General features: G+C 51.6%; 1 protein-coding gene across 11 annotated transcripts in view; it reads left to right on the top strand.

The window, feature by feature from the left end:
• Nucleotides 1-11376, top strand: part of ST3GAL3 (ST3 beta-galactoside alpha-2,3-sialyltransferase 3) — a 178144-nt gene extending 166768 nt beyond the window's left edge. For all 11 annotated transcript variants that reach the window (XM_042779551.1, XM_042779549.1, XM_033066987.2 and 8 more), the window contains one exon: nucleotides 7175-11376. In XM_042779551.1, coding sequence (XP_042635485.1) covers nucleotides 7175-7264 — 90 coding nt within the window. In that variant the 3' untranslated portion in view covers nucleotides 7265-11376. The remainder of the gene's footprint in view (nucleotides 1-7174) is intronic.
• The last annotated feature ends 2618 nt before the right edge of the window (nucleotides 11377-13994 follow it).

Genomic DNA, 13994 nt, shown 5'->3' with positions numbered 1-13994 from the left:
CTTTCTGTCCAAGCACTCCATAAAAATGTATTTTTATCACAGGTCACTGTCTTCTATTAATGTAGAAGTGTCAGACCCACTGGGAACATAGTGAAGGAAATGTGAAAATGGTGGTGAGGAAAAGGAATAATTTTAAAATAGAGTGAAATAGAAATTATTTAAGGATGGGAAAGTGACTGTTTAGAATAGTAAAAACAGATCCATAAGGGGCTTATGAAACTGAGAGAGCAGGGGGTTGTGCTAAATCATGGGAATGAAGCACAAGACAGGCTCCCAGCATCCCTCCTCCATGTGCTCTGCCCCAGCACACAGTCTTCCCAAGCCTCATGATCCAGAGGTGAGCTTCTATCCCCCGGTCATTTCTTGCAGGAGCAAGAATGTGAGCAAGGACTTAGCTCAGATGCCATACAGGGAACATCTTGGGATGTCTTCTCAGCAGCTGGCTGCAGACTGCCTCACACACTTGTGAGAGGTAAAAAGGGCAACTCATGGTTAAAAGCCACCCTTGCTCATCCAGAGCCTGTCTGCAGTGTTTGTGTCCCACAGTGGAGCTGCTGGCGGGTCCCCTTTTTACTGGAGAAGCAGGTCAAACACCAGCACTGCTGTTGGAGGTGTCAGCTCCTTTGACACAGCTGTGCCCAGCACCTTAGTGACTCATTGCCTGACCTGAGGGGGAGGTGGTGTGGCAGCCTTTGATGGCTTCTTTCTGATCACTGGCCCCTTCCCCAGCAGGTCTTTGTGGGATGCTGAGGGCACCATCTTGTAACACTTCTCATTCAGCCTGTGTAAGGGCTGTCACAAGGGCCAGGGGATGTGGCCTGCAGCATGCAGTGACACACAGCTTTGTCTCTGTCTCTCCCCGACAGCAGCTACCTCTCAGAATAATCCACAAACATCGAGTTTGGAGTCTTGAACCATAAAGGCACAAACAATAGTGCTTTATCATCATCTGGGCTCTCTCTGTGAAGCCGCCTTTTGCATTTTAAATCAACACAAGTTGCTTGGGAGGGGGTGGTAGGGCTGCTTCAGGCTTCCAAGTACCTTAAAGTTTGTGGTAGCCAACAAGAAGAACAAAACTCCTTTGAAAGCCAGGCAGATGTCTGGCGTGGTGATTTATAGACTGAAAACATGGCTATTGGAGCCTGGCTGATGAATTGTGATTGCAGTACAAGGAGTGGTGTAGACTGAAATGGAGGTCAGCTTTTGAGGGGGAGGTTAGGGGCTGGGGCAGGGGCACCTCTGAAAGGGCAGTGCTTTTTCTTGGGGCTGGCGGTGATGACTGATGAAGTTTATACATTTTTGTCTTTGTTTAAAAGCCACCTGTTTGACAGCTTTGGGACTGAGCAAAGGCCTCACATGCTGTTCCTGTGCATAAGGACTGTGTGTCTGTATAACAGAAATCTGGAAAAGATTGTTGGAATAGCCTTGGCCAGAGCACAGGTATTGCCTTGTTCAGAAGGACAAAAGTGACACTCAGGATATCACTGTGCACTAAGAGCAGTGAGGAAGGTACACCTGTAGAATGGGCAAAAACAGAATTGAGGTTTGGACAAGATCTCTGTGGGAGAAGGCAGTAGAAAATCTACAGAGGTGTGTTAGAGCCCAGCTGCTGACCCCAGCATTGGACACAGATGTCTGTGGGGAGCTGGGTGCCCCAGAAAAGGCACTGTCATGGATGTACAGTAGGACTGTCTAAAGGAGAGCCCAGGTCAAAAGGATTCCCAAACACAGTGGCTGGCACAGCTCTTCTCACCAGCTGGGAGGGCACAAGAAGAGCTGTGGGCCTTTCACAGCTGTTTTTAGCATGTGTGAAGACCTTGCAGAGGGACATTCTAGGAAATAGCCTTTGATCAAGTGCCTTCATAGTTAAATTAAGTGGAAAGTCAGCAGAAGGGATGATATAACTCAGATTTTGCTCCCAAAAGGAGGGAGCTTGGTAAGCAGGGCTGTATATAGACTCAGCGGTGGTGGCAGGGTGCTCATGGAATTGGGACATGTGTGCTGACTCTGACCTCTCTGAATTTAGGCCTAGCCTTGGAGAACAGGCTACTAAAAGCAGATTCACTGAAGAGTTCATGACTTACTGTAGACTTGAAGTCTTGTTTGTGGAAGTACAATAATTATCTGTGATTCATATTTGCAGCAAGGGACAGAAAAAGGCTGTAACTATAACTTCATAAAGAACTGTTCCAATGTGGTGTTAGAAGCAGTGGAGGAGTGAGGAAGAAAGAACATCAGAAGGCTTCACTCCTGATGGCTGGAAGGGACAGAAAGAAAGTAGAAACTGGCAAAAGTCAAATTCAATTAGATGTTGCAAAGGAAAATTAGCAAATACTGAACAGTGTCACTGACAAACAATTAATAAGGAAGCAAGGAAAGAATTATCAGGACTGACATCCAGGGAGGTGAAGGAAGCAGAAGGATTAAAGTAGGAACCACGTGATTATATATATTACCTCTACCAGGGTGATATGATGAATGTGAGGGAAAGGGTCGCTTATGGTGAGAAGTTCACAGAAAATGAAAATTAGTGGGTCAGTACTGAAAGGCAAAAGCTGTTGAAGCTAATGCAGTAGGTGTGAGCCCAAGAGAGCTCTGTTCCACTTTGAGCCAATTAAGCTGCAAGTCCAGAGGAAAAGTCCACAATAAATCTGTCAGGTTCCACAGGATTAGCTTGTAGTGGACATAATACCTCTTTTTCCCTTTTTTTTTTTTTTGGGGGGTGGGAAGTTGGGAGGGGTATGGGAGCAAGTCAAGGAAAATAATCCTGTCAAATTCAGAACTCTTAAACTAACCTAGGAGAGGTACTATTCAGAACTTCAGAGCAGAGTTTAAATAAAAGAATAATTAAATCCTGAAAGCAAACAGAACATGGATTTACCAAAGGCAGGTTATAAAAACTTATTTAATATCTTTAGTTGATTTTTTTTTTAAATCATTCTTGGGACAGAGGAAGTGTAGCAGTCGTGCCTGTCAGAGGCTCAGTTAAGCGTGCAGTCCTGTGCCGTGTGAGATATTGTTAGTTAAGCTTCAGAAGCCACGGTTTGGTGCAACACCTGTACATGAATAGTCTCTCTAAGAGAGAACACAAAAAGCAGCGCTGAATGGACAGCTGGGAGTTCCTCTGCAGGAGGTCATGTTTAGTGTTTGCTTTAATGATTTTTGGCACAGAAGGCAATGGTGTGCAAGTGGAATTTGTGATGAGACAAAACCAGGTGTGGTCAGTACAAGGGAGGATCAAAATAGCATCCAGGAAGGCCATGAGCACCTTGAGAACAGGAGTGAACTGGGTGGCATGAAATAAGAGTATGAATGGAAGGTTGTGCATTTGGGGCAGTAACAGGCATTTTGACTCTAATCAAAATAGCATTATTTGGCAATGGGAGTGGTGGAAAGTGCTTAGATAGGTACAAATAAATCACAGAATAATTCATGCTGCCAGACTGTTATTGGGAGGGAAAAAGACAAATACAGCTCTGGAAAGGTGAGGGAATTGTCAGGTGAGGGAATTGCCTCTGCATGAGGCACTGGGAGCCTTTTTTCCTAAAATTCATGAGAAGTAAATCTGGAGTAAATAGGGACGAGGGAGCTACTATAATTCTGTTAGATTTCTCAGTTTTCATGGTGTAAATGAACAGCTTGTTTTGGTAGAAGAAAGACATTGCTTGTTTAACTTGGTAAAATGAAGACTGGAAAGAGACACAGTTTCTCTCTCTGTGTGTAAGAGTAAGCAGGGGCAAAAACAGCTGTTTGAAATTTAAAGTTGATGTAAGAATGACTGGGCATAAAGGAGCTGTGAGTAAATCCCCTAAAGACAAGAAGATGAGGGTGCCCAGCCATCTCTTTTGTTTCAGTACATGTGAATCCCAAGGGGGTTCAAGCAGAGTGGGGCAGTCTGATGATGAAAAATAAGCAGCCCTAGAGACAAGGCAGTGAAGGTTAAAGACAAAGATAAATTAGTACTGGTGGAGACTGGAAACCGACTGTTGCCAGTGAAGTTGTGCTTCTTACTCTGTTGTGGTTTCTGTGCTGGTTTTCATGGAGAAGTCCTGCTGACATGCAGAAATACAGAGGATGTAACAGAACTGAGAAAACTCCTTCTCTAAGCTTGCTGTTTTTCTTGAATACATTCCTCGTTGACTTCACTCTCTCTAAATTAGCTTTCCTGTATTCTAATTGCAGCATGCTTGATAAGACTAATGTGGTCTGAAGCTGAGGCATTCCCCAGTTGTAATTGATTACAGACGGGGAGCTTACCTTCCTCCTGGGTTGGTCTGAAACATTTGCTTAGGCTTAAAATATTCTACTTGGCTTCTCTTGAAGCGACAGATGATGTTTTGTTCTTCTTTGTGGAATTGTCAAGATAAAAAGGATAGGTGGTTTGGGGCTGCTGCATTTGCATAACCCTGAAAGGTGGCTTTAACTGATGATAAATTTTCATCTAATAACTGTGACCAAGCGCTCAGAGCCACTGCCACCTCCCTGGGATGAACAGCCATAACAGTGCTGGCAGAATAACTCTGCTGCCTCTGCTTCTCTCTCCATTGGAAAGAGCAAACGTCCACTACTCAGAGAGAGACCCAAAACACAGGAAATCCTAGCCTGATCCCCAGAGAACAAGAAGGGGTCTGGAGCCTCCTGGGATGTTCCTGTTGGAACTCTCAAAGTTCATTGCTCCAACCATGGGCTCAGGAAAGCATCCTGTTTGATTCCACAAGTGGAAGCTGCATTGGATGCGTGCAGCAGCGGAGAGAGAGGGCAGAGCCAGTCTGCCAGGTTGCAGCAGTGGTGGTGTTGTTCAGGGACAGGAAGGTGGAGGTGACAGTGATTGCTCAAACTGCTCCATCACTGTCTTTGAGGTGCAGATTGACAAGAAAAGAGCTGGAGTTTTCAGCTGGCATTGTATGCTATTTAAGGTGTATACCCAGGGTGCTATTTGAGGTGTATACACCCTGAAACCTGGAGTTTAGGGTGTATTTTGTTGCTTTTTCCTCTCAGAGCAATAGGACTGAGGTGCCTGCTTTCCTGTCAGTTTTGAGAAAACTGCTCTGGCTCTAGTCCCCACTGCCGCTGCTAGTGCTGGAATGCAGCTTCCTTCGTCCGGTCAGCTCTGTCTGTCAGTGGGGTGAGTGAGTCCTTCTCCTGTAATCAGTAACCAGAGCTAGTGTTGAAGACATGCCTCATCCCTCCTGCCCGTGCTGCTGTCGGGAGATGGGGGAGCAGCACTGCTCTGAGTGCCCTGATAGTGCTCTTTGGAAGGGATGAAAGCCTGTTCTCACAATGGAACCACTTCCTCTATGGGCTTACATTAACCACAAAACATTAGAGAGTACTGATGTGGACATCACTAAGATCCATGGATCAGTGGGAGTCTGAATTTCGTGTGACTGCTTGTAAAAAGGAGTTAGTGGCAGTGCCTGGGGTATAAAGCAGCCTGGATGCTGAACAGTCACAGGTTGGTAGGTCTTGCCAGCAGCTTTGCGGTGAGTGCTGGAGCCAGACCTAGCTGTAATGTGAGAGACTGCAATTGTATCACCCAAAGTTTTGTTATCTGCCTCCTGGACTTAAATTCCTGCTCCACTTGTACTTTTCACAAAGCAGATTTCCTCTTGCCATCAGATAAGGTATTTGCATGTGGCCTGAGGTGACATTTTAGGTGGTTTGAGTTTGCCTACGAGTGGCTGCCTCCCCAGTTCACCTGCACAAAAAACATAAACGTGAACAGTTGTCCTGGCCGAAAGCAATTGGCTTCTCATACTGTGTGATGAGGCTGAAAAGCGTGGAGGAGGGCTCAGACTGTGCTATGAGGTATCAGGCTCCTGGTGCTCCAGGCAGGTTTCAATAACAAGCCCACCCAGATGCAATTGAATGCACTGAGACCTGGTGTCCCAGCGTGTCCCCTGTGCCAGCAGGCAGTGCTGGCTGCCTGTGGGCTGGAGCTCACCCACACTCTCAACCACCTCTGCTGGGGCTGAGCCTCCCTAGCACGGGGCTGTGCTGGTAGAAGTGACACTGCTGCAGGGCAGGAGCTAAGCCCAGGCTGACATGCCACATGTGGAACTGTTGCCAGCACACTGGGGAATCCTGGCTCTCTGGCTCCAACACACACTCAGCCCTGCTCTCCCAGCTCTCTCTGTGCCACCATCGTTCCCACTGCTGCTGTCTAGAACTTTCCTTTTACAAGCCTTTGTAACCCTTTTTCCCAGTGCCACTTTTCAGTTTCTGCTTTTACATTTGCTGAAGCCAAGCGTTTCAGGGCAGCATCTTTTCAGTTTAGAAATAGGGCCCTCAGTGGGCTCATGGGGCTGATGCTTTGTTGGTTTGAGGCCGTTTCAGGGAGGATCCTGTAGGGTGATTTTGTCATGGTCCGGATTGTATTTAAAGCTGAGATTACCTGCTGACCAGAGCACTGTGCTGAAATCATGTACTGTGATTCTTATCCCGTTAGAAGATTTTGGGGAAAGTTGCTTTTCCCTGTTCTGCCTTGGGCTCCGTGGTGTGACAAACCACTTCATGTTTTCATTAAGTGCTTCAATAGTCCCAGCACAGGGGGGTGATGGCAGATGCTGTGGCCCCAGCTCAAGCCCGCTGCAGGGAGCACATCTGGGTGGGCTGACAATCACTGCTCTGAAGTGCCTGTGGGAGATGTGGCTGTTTCACCCTTCACATTGTATTAGTGTAACCTTTAGCATGTGATTTCCTCTTAGTAGAGCTAGCAGAAGCAAGAGCTGGCTTTGATGAGGATGGTCTTGGGGTTTTTCAGCTGCATGCACCCCCATGCACAGCCATGGCCTGGCAGGGATGTGTGTGGTGGGGACATGTCCTACCATTGTGTCCTCTGCCAGCTCTGCTCCCTGGTATAGACCATCACCAGTGCTGTTGGGCTTCTGTGTGCAGTAGCTTGGGAGAGCACATCTGCCCAAGGGACCTGGATTGTCCAGATCTCACCATGTCAAAAAACTTCCCCCAGCCCATGGGGAAACTTTCTTCCTCAGGTACATGGGTCTGACCCTGCTGATAGTGTCAGTTTTACATAAGAGAAGCTCCTTGGCGTGCAAGGGCTCTTCTTATCTGCAGCAGGATCTGTGTCCTTGACAGTCTCCCAAGCATGAGGAACAGGAGCATGCTTGGCCAGGGTAGTTGCTGATCTCTTGTCTGTCTCATTTTCTTCCAGTCCTGGACGCACAACATCCAGCGGGAGAAGGAATTTCTGAGAAAGCTGGTGAAAGCCCGAGTCATCACTGACCTAACCAGTGGGATTTGAGTGGCTGCAGCCACTGCATCCAAGGGAGAAGATGAAGACATGCTGCAGCTCTGGGAGCAGGCACTGGCAGCCCCCTGCAAGAATCCCACCTCACTGAAGACACACAGAGATGCCCAGCTGCTCTGGGAACACCCTCTTGCATTGCCAGTCTGCATGAGGGTTACATCTCCCACCTCCAGGCCTAGAGCTGGCAGGAGGGGGGCAAGGGGCTGAATGGACAGTTCTTGAACTCTGCATCACAGACAGATCTTCTGCATCCTGAATTAGACAGGAAAGACTCAGGAGAGAGAAGAAAGGTTTGTGAATAAAATGATTAGTGCCAAATGGGAGGTGATGCTGCCCCAAGGCAGCAAAGCCTGAATGTACAAAGTATTATTTTTTAAAAGACTCTGCTGGAACCATACTAGAAATACCAAGGTACAAGGCAAAGCCTGCTTGTGCACAGCCCTGTGAAAAACCTGGCCTCTTCATGCTCCATCTGCATTGTCACTGGCCTCAGACCTTTCCCCAGGAAAACAAATCCATCCAAAACTTCGGTGTCATTGGTGCTGCTACAATTCGAAGGGAGAATAACAGCTTCCTCTCATTTTCCACTTGGAGCTTCTGGATGGAGATGAGCATGGGTTTGTTTTTCTGCATTTTTCCTCGCTTCCTCCACAGAGGCAGCAACAGCAGCAGCCACTGACTTGGCTGTGTTTTTCATAGCCATTTGCTCTGCTCTACCCTAACCCCAAGATGGAGCAGGGAGCCGGTGGCTTTCTCCACCTACAGCAGCCCTCCCCACCTTCCTGCCTGGCACAGTGCAGAGGAGCCTGCCCTGTTGTGCTCAAGGCCTCTTGGTTTGTGCCTGCTGTGCAGGGCCCCCATGGAGTCCGTGTCACTGTTTCTGGACAGCATCTCACTTTGGTTTTGTGTGGGAGGATAGTAATTTATTCTTTGGAAGGAGGTCAGATCTTGAGCAGAGATCTCAAGCTTTACAGTTTGAGAGCAGACTGCTGAAGATGTTTGTTTTACGTTCCAGACTCAATCATGTTCCCTATTTAAGCGATGTGTGACCTCAATGATGATGGAACCTGATGGGAACTCTCACCCTCTGCTCGGCCCCTGCTCACTCCATTTCCAAGCTCCTCCCATGCTGCTCTAGCACTGCTGCTCCTCCTGCTCTCAGGAGCAAGTCCTTCCTTTGCCATCCCAAGATGCACTATTTGCACATTTGATTTGTATACGTATTTCAGAGGAGCTGGAATAAACTGATCAACGTGGCCAAGTGTGAGGGCAGCAGGGTGGTCTCATCCACCTGAAGAGTGTGGACAGAAGGGAGATTGCCAAGGGAATGAACAGTTACATGTGGAAAGTGGCTCCTGTGCTCTCCTAGCCTGGAGAAGACTGGAGTGCACCCTCAGGCACTGTCCCAGTACCTGGGTGTCAAGGCACTGGCACACAACCAGCTGGTGCTGGGGTCAGTGGAGGGGGATCCCAGAGGGGTGTGGGTTGGGCTCATGGTCCTGGTACTGTGTCTGATGTAGCCCAAGGGTTGCAGTCTGCATTGCTCTGGACTGAAGGGAGTATAACCCTAGCATGGGCAAGAAATGGTCAGAGCAGGGCTCGTGTGGCTCCCCTAGACCAGCTCTGCATCCACTGACTTGCAGGGACTGTGACTTTGGACCTGAGACTCTCCAAGGGGTGTGCAGGAGGGACAGACAGTGACCTGGGCATGGGGCAGATGAGCAAACTGTTCAGAAGGGTTTGAGACCAAGCTGCAGACAAAGGCAGCTCCCAGGACATGGCACTGAGTGCTGCTTACAGAGTATGGATGTGTCCCTCAGGAGCCTCTCCTGCCTGCTGTGCCTGTAGCCAAGGAGCTTTCTCAGGGGCAAGTTCCATGTGGCTACTGTTCCCCTTGTCATCTGGGAGCAACTCAAAGATCCTGCTGCTTCTGGGCTGTGAAAGGCATGCTGGGAGGCTCTCCTTCCCTTTACCTTTCGCACGTGCCATCCCCACTGCTCCGGCCTCTCAGCCAGGCAGTCCCTGTTCCCCCAGGGACATGCCTCCTTCCACGATGCTCTCTGAGGTTTCCAGCAGGTTTTAGAGCATATGCTATGGCAGATACCCCTTTGAAGTATCTCCCAGTTTGTTTTTCCTTCTCAAGGAGTCCATGGGACTGGATTTCCATGGCTCTCACCAGGCAACCCTCCCTTTGCAGTTCCTGGGTGTCAGCCTGGACTTGGGACCATCTTCTGTTGAGTCCCAGCCTTGCTGGCAGTAGGAATGCTTGGTCTGGATCTGGCTGAGATTGTGGCTGTGGAAGGGTTGACAGTCACACTCTCTCTGACTTGGTGCTTTAACCAGCTGCTGTGAGAGCCCTAGGGCTGTATTCATGGGCTGCAGTGAGCTGAGGTGGCAGAGTGGGCAGCTGCATCCAGAAGGAGAAGGGAAGAGCCTTTGGTGTCTGTGCTGGGCTCCTCTCCACCCACTGATGAAGGACTCCCATAGAGGATTGTGATGGCATTAATTTGATTAAGAGTGGTTTATTGAACACTGCTAAGCTACAGGGCCCTTTTATCTTCCAACTCACTGGCTCCAGGTCCAAGGACACAGCATGGCCACTGCTCAGCCTTCCCTGTCATCCCAGCTCTGCTTCACAGCCATGAACAGGTCCTGATGGGAAGTTGACCCTACAGACCAGGGAGGTGACTCCAAGCCCTTCCCTCCGCTTTGACAGGGGTCTCCAGGCAGAAGAGTCCAAGTTGAATAGATGAGTGCATGGCCTGGAGTGACTGTGGTGGATCAGGACCACCTGCATGTAGAAGGAAAGAGCCTTTAGGAGCCAAGACTCTCCCCTAGCTCACTGACACCACAGAGCAGCCCATGGCCAGGTGATGGGGCTCCAGCTCCAGGAGCAGTGCACAGCACCAGCCTTTGCTCCTGGTGCCGTTCCTTTGGCTGTCTCCCCACGTGCACCTGCAGCCACCTTCCGCCCTTGAAATGCTGCAGTCCTGGCAGGTCAGAGCGGTGCACGTGGGTCAGAGCAGGGTCAGTGGGACGGATGTGAGTCTTGGCCTCTCCCTCGCAGTGACTCACCTTGTCAGATCGGAAGGGAGAGCCCAGGGGAATTCTCCACAGCCTAAATATAGAGCGGGGTTGCCTGGTGCCTGTGATGCGCTGTGGTGCAGAAAGGGCCACTTGGGTGGCAGGTAACCTGCCTAGAGACAGCCCAGGGAAACACAGGGAGATCAGGGGCCAGTGACCACAGCGGGTTTTGCTCCAGCTAGTGCAGAGAGAGGTCTGGGGAGCTGCAGGGCAGCCTGCATGTGCTGCTCTGGAGGACAGGAGCTGCCAGAGAGCTGCTGCTGCTATGCTGACCACACCATGAGCTGCTTGTGCGTTTGTGGCAGTGCCCACCACACTGGCACTGGACTCCCACCACCAGCTCACCCTTTTAGGCCTGGTCATGCTGTGGCCTCAAGCTCACACATGCCAAAGGTAAGCACCATGGCCAGGTAGAATGAGGCAGCAGTGGAATCCAGCCCAGCATTCCTCATCCCAGCATCTCTGGGCTTCCAGTGTCCTTCCTTGGAGGAAGAAGTTAGGCCCTGCCCAATCATGCTGTGCTACCCCTCAGTGTGAGCACTGCTGGGAGTGGGGGAAGGTGTCAGGACAGGGCCATCTGTGCCAAATGGGCACAGTTGGGTTGGGTACAGGCAGAACTGGACATGGGCAAGGGCTTCCAGAGTGTTTGGCAGGGAGGCAGCCACCACGCTGAGCTCCATGGGCACCAGCACAGCGTGTGCTCTCAGTCCTAGCGTGCGTCACTTACAGTATTAGAGATGTGTCCTTCAGTGCAGGAGCCCTTTGGGTCCACTGCCCAACGCCTCTGGGCTCAGGCTCCTTGCACAGCCTGCACAGGGTCTCGAAAAGGCCAGTGCATTTGCCGGTACTGTACCAAGCCAAGATGCAAGAACTCAATGAGTTTTTAAAATTAGTTTTAGTTTCTGCATTTTTTTTTATTTCCCCTCTAGGCAGGGAGGGTAAGAGTCTTGCAGGCTCCTCCAAGCCAGCTTATGTCACATCAATTCAGTCATATCACAGAAGCAATAAAGCTATCAAACAAGCTTGACTAGCCTCTTTCTTCTCCTGCCTTGGGCCTTTTTTATGGGAAGCAGAGGGATTCCCCTGGTTGGGCTGTCCCCTGCCTGGTTTCACTGCTGACTCCTCCAGAACAGTAATCCAGCTGCCAGGAGCTGCAGCTGGCCAATGCCACTGGCTTGGTGCTGGGGACAGGAGAGGGCTGTGCTCCTCCTTGCAGGTGACTTTGAGGGGTGGGAGAGGGAAGTGCAGGTTGGGTTCATTTAGTGTTGGAAGGCACAGGCATCAGAGCTTGTCCTGCCTGTGACAGGCTGCCTGTGACTATGACTGCTCTCCTGGGGACTCCCTGCCAGCAGGATGACTTCCCAAGGGTCGGGAAGCAGCAATCGCGCTGGGTGCGGCCCTGACAAAGGCAGCTGTCCAGCCAAGTGACCTTCTCACCACAGTGTCCTGGAAAAGGAAATGGTTTAGGAAGCCAGGGACTGAGGCTGTGACCAGCTCTCATACCTGCCAAGTCCCAGCTGGAGGAGTGTAACCCTTAGGCAAACCCTGGTGATGCCACCAGGCCCCCAAAGCCACAGGATATGTTGGAGACTCCCATCCAGAGGCATGGGAAGGGTACTTCCAGAGGAGTGACTGGTCTGCCAGACCTCCCAGCTTCTAAACAACAAGGGGTGGGTTGTTGCTAGCACCAATGGGGCACCAGAGAAGCACCTGCCCAGCCCTCCCTGATGCATGGTTGCAGATTTCAAGGAGATACTGGAGAAGCTCAAATTCTCCTTCCATCCCTCCTCTCTTCCCAGTATTTGAAGAGCAGGGCCACCACTGCCATCGGGCTGAGCCAGCCCCAGGGATGGCCCATGCCCTATCCTGCCCTTGGGAGGGCTAAGGAGGAAAAAAGCACAGAGCCTGGGACCAGGGCACACAAGGACATCCAAGTCAGCTGAGACAAGGAGACTTGTTCAGAGATATCCCTGGAAGAGCCACGTCACTGCTGAGATGGGACAAAGCCTGCGTCACAGCTCTCTCCCACGTATGTTTTGTCACACCCAGCCATGGCCTCGGACAGCACACTCAGTCCTGCCATCTGGCTGGTCTGCATCACCCCCATCCTGCTGCATGCAAGGGTGGCACCTTTAGGGACAGATGTCACAGCAGGTCCTGGCTCAGCTCAGCAGGGTTTACTCCAGACCAGACAAGGCACCTGGGGGCACTCCAGCTCCAGGGATGCAGGAGCACAGGCTGATACAGGCAGTGCTTTGGGAGGTATCAAGCCAGGCAGTAGCAGCAGCGGTCAGGGAGCAGGTCACCCCTCTGTCTGGAGTCTTGTGGGGCTGGAACCCTGCCCTGCACCCCAGTACCCTGTGCAGCCTTACCCAGGCTCAGCACACCCCAGGGCAGAGCCAATACTCACGGGAGCCCAAGAAGAGAGAGCAGTGCTGGGATTGAGGCACATAGCTGGGACATGCCATCCCCTGCCACCATGATTGTGGGGGGACAGGGAGGAGGTGCTGCTGGTAGGACATTAGTAGGGCTGACAGCAGATGTATGTCTCCCAGGACAAGAAGAAAGGGCAGAGGAGGGAGTCAGTGCCTCCAGCGGTTTAGGACAGCAGCCTTGAAGGGAGTACACCTGGAAGAGGACAGAGGCCAGGCTTAGCACAACCACCCCTTCCACATGAAGGGGCACTGTGGGCTCACCTGTATGGAGTCCCCTGTGCCATACCCCACGTAGCACTCTGCATACAACCGGCATCTCATTCTCAGAACTTCCTGGCTGTGTCCTGGGGACATGAAGACCTGCCCAGCCTGTAGGGAAGATGGGAGGGGATGGGGTAACCTCTCTGCTGAGCCAGTATCTGAGGCTGTCTCCAAGGCCTGAGGGTTAACAGCAGGGGAGGCAGCCCTTCTCTTCATTGGCAGCCCTCTCTTCCTGGGCAGCTTCCCTAGTACCGGCAAGGCTGTGGCCAGACCCAGCTCCATGGGGACAGCCAGGCAACCTGGAACAGGACATGCCAATGCACATTGAAATTTTCCAAGCTGCGTTAGTCTGTAGCCCTGCAAAGCAGACGATCCTGTTCCCTGTCACTCACCCCAGCTGTTTCTCTAGCACAGGGATGCACAAGGGCCTCCAAAACCCTTCTGGGCCAAGGCATCCACGGGCACTGCCTCCGATGCCCATGAGGACATCTCAAATAGAAGCAGCCCCAGCCGTGGAGCACCAGTCCCACGGCAGAGCCCAGACTCCCACAGAGTCCCACTAGCAGGGAGCCACCCTAGCCACAGACTAGGTCAGGAGGCTTGCGCCAGGACAGGAGTGGGGGTGAAAATGGGGGAGCCTGGGCCACACGGTGCCGCTGCAGGGCAGGTGCAGCAGCAGCTCCGGGCCGCGTGCCACCTCCGCTGTCCCTGCTCGCGGTGGCAGGGACGGCTTAGTGGGCGCCGCCTGTGCCCGCACACTCCCTGGCAGGTGATGTCGCAGGAGGACGCGGGAGTTGTCACCCGCGCGCTGGATAATCCGAGGAGATGAGAGCAGGGGAGGCGGCGGCTCCGCAGGTGGCTGCAGGAGCCTTGCGCGGGACCGCGGGGCCCAGGCTGCCGGGCGGCGGGGCGGACGTGAAGGCCACGAGGGTGGCCCGGGGTCG

The sequence above is a fragment of the Catharus ustulatus genome, chromosome 9 (genome assembly GCF_009819885.2).
Source record: "Catharus ustulatus isolate bCatUst1 chromosome 9, bCatUst1.pri.v2, whole genome shotgun sequence".
Taxonomy (NCBI): Eukaryota; Metazoa; Chordata; class Aves; order Passeriformes; family Turdidae; genus Catharus; species Catharus ustulatus.
This window is presented reverse-complemented; position numbering and strand designations above follow the sequence as displayed.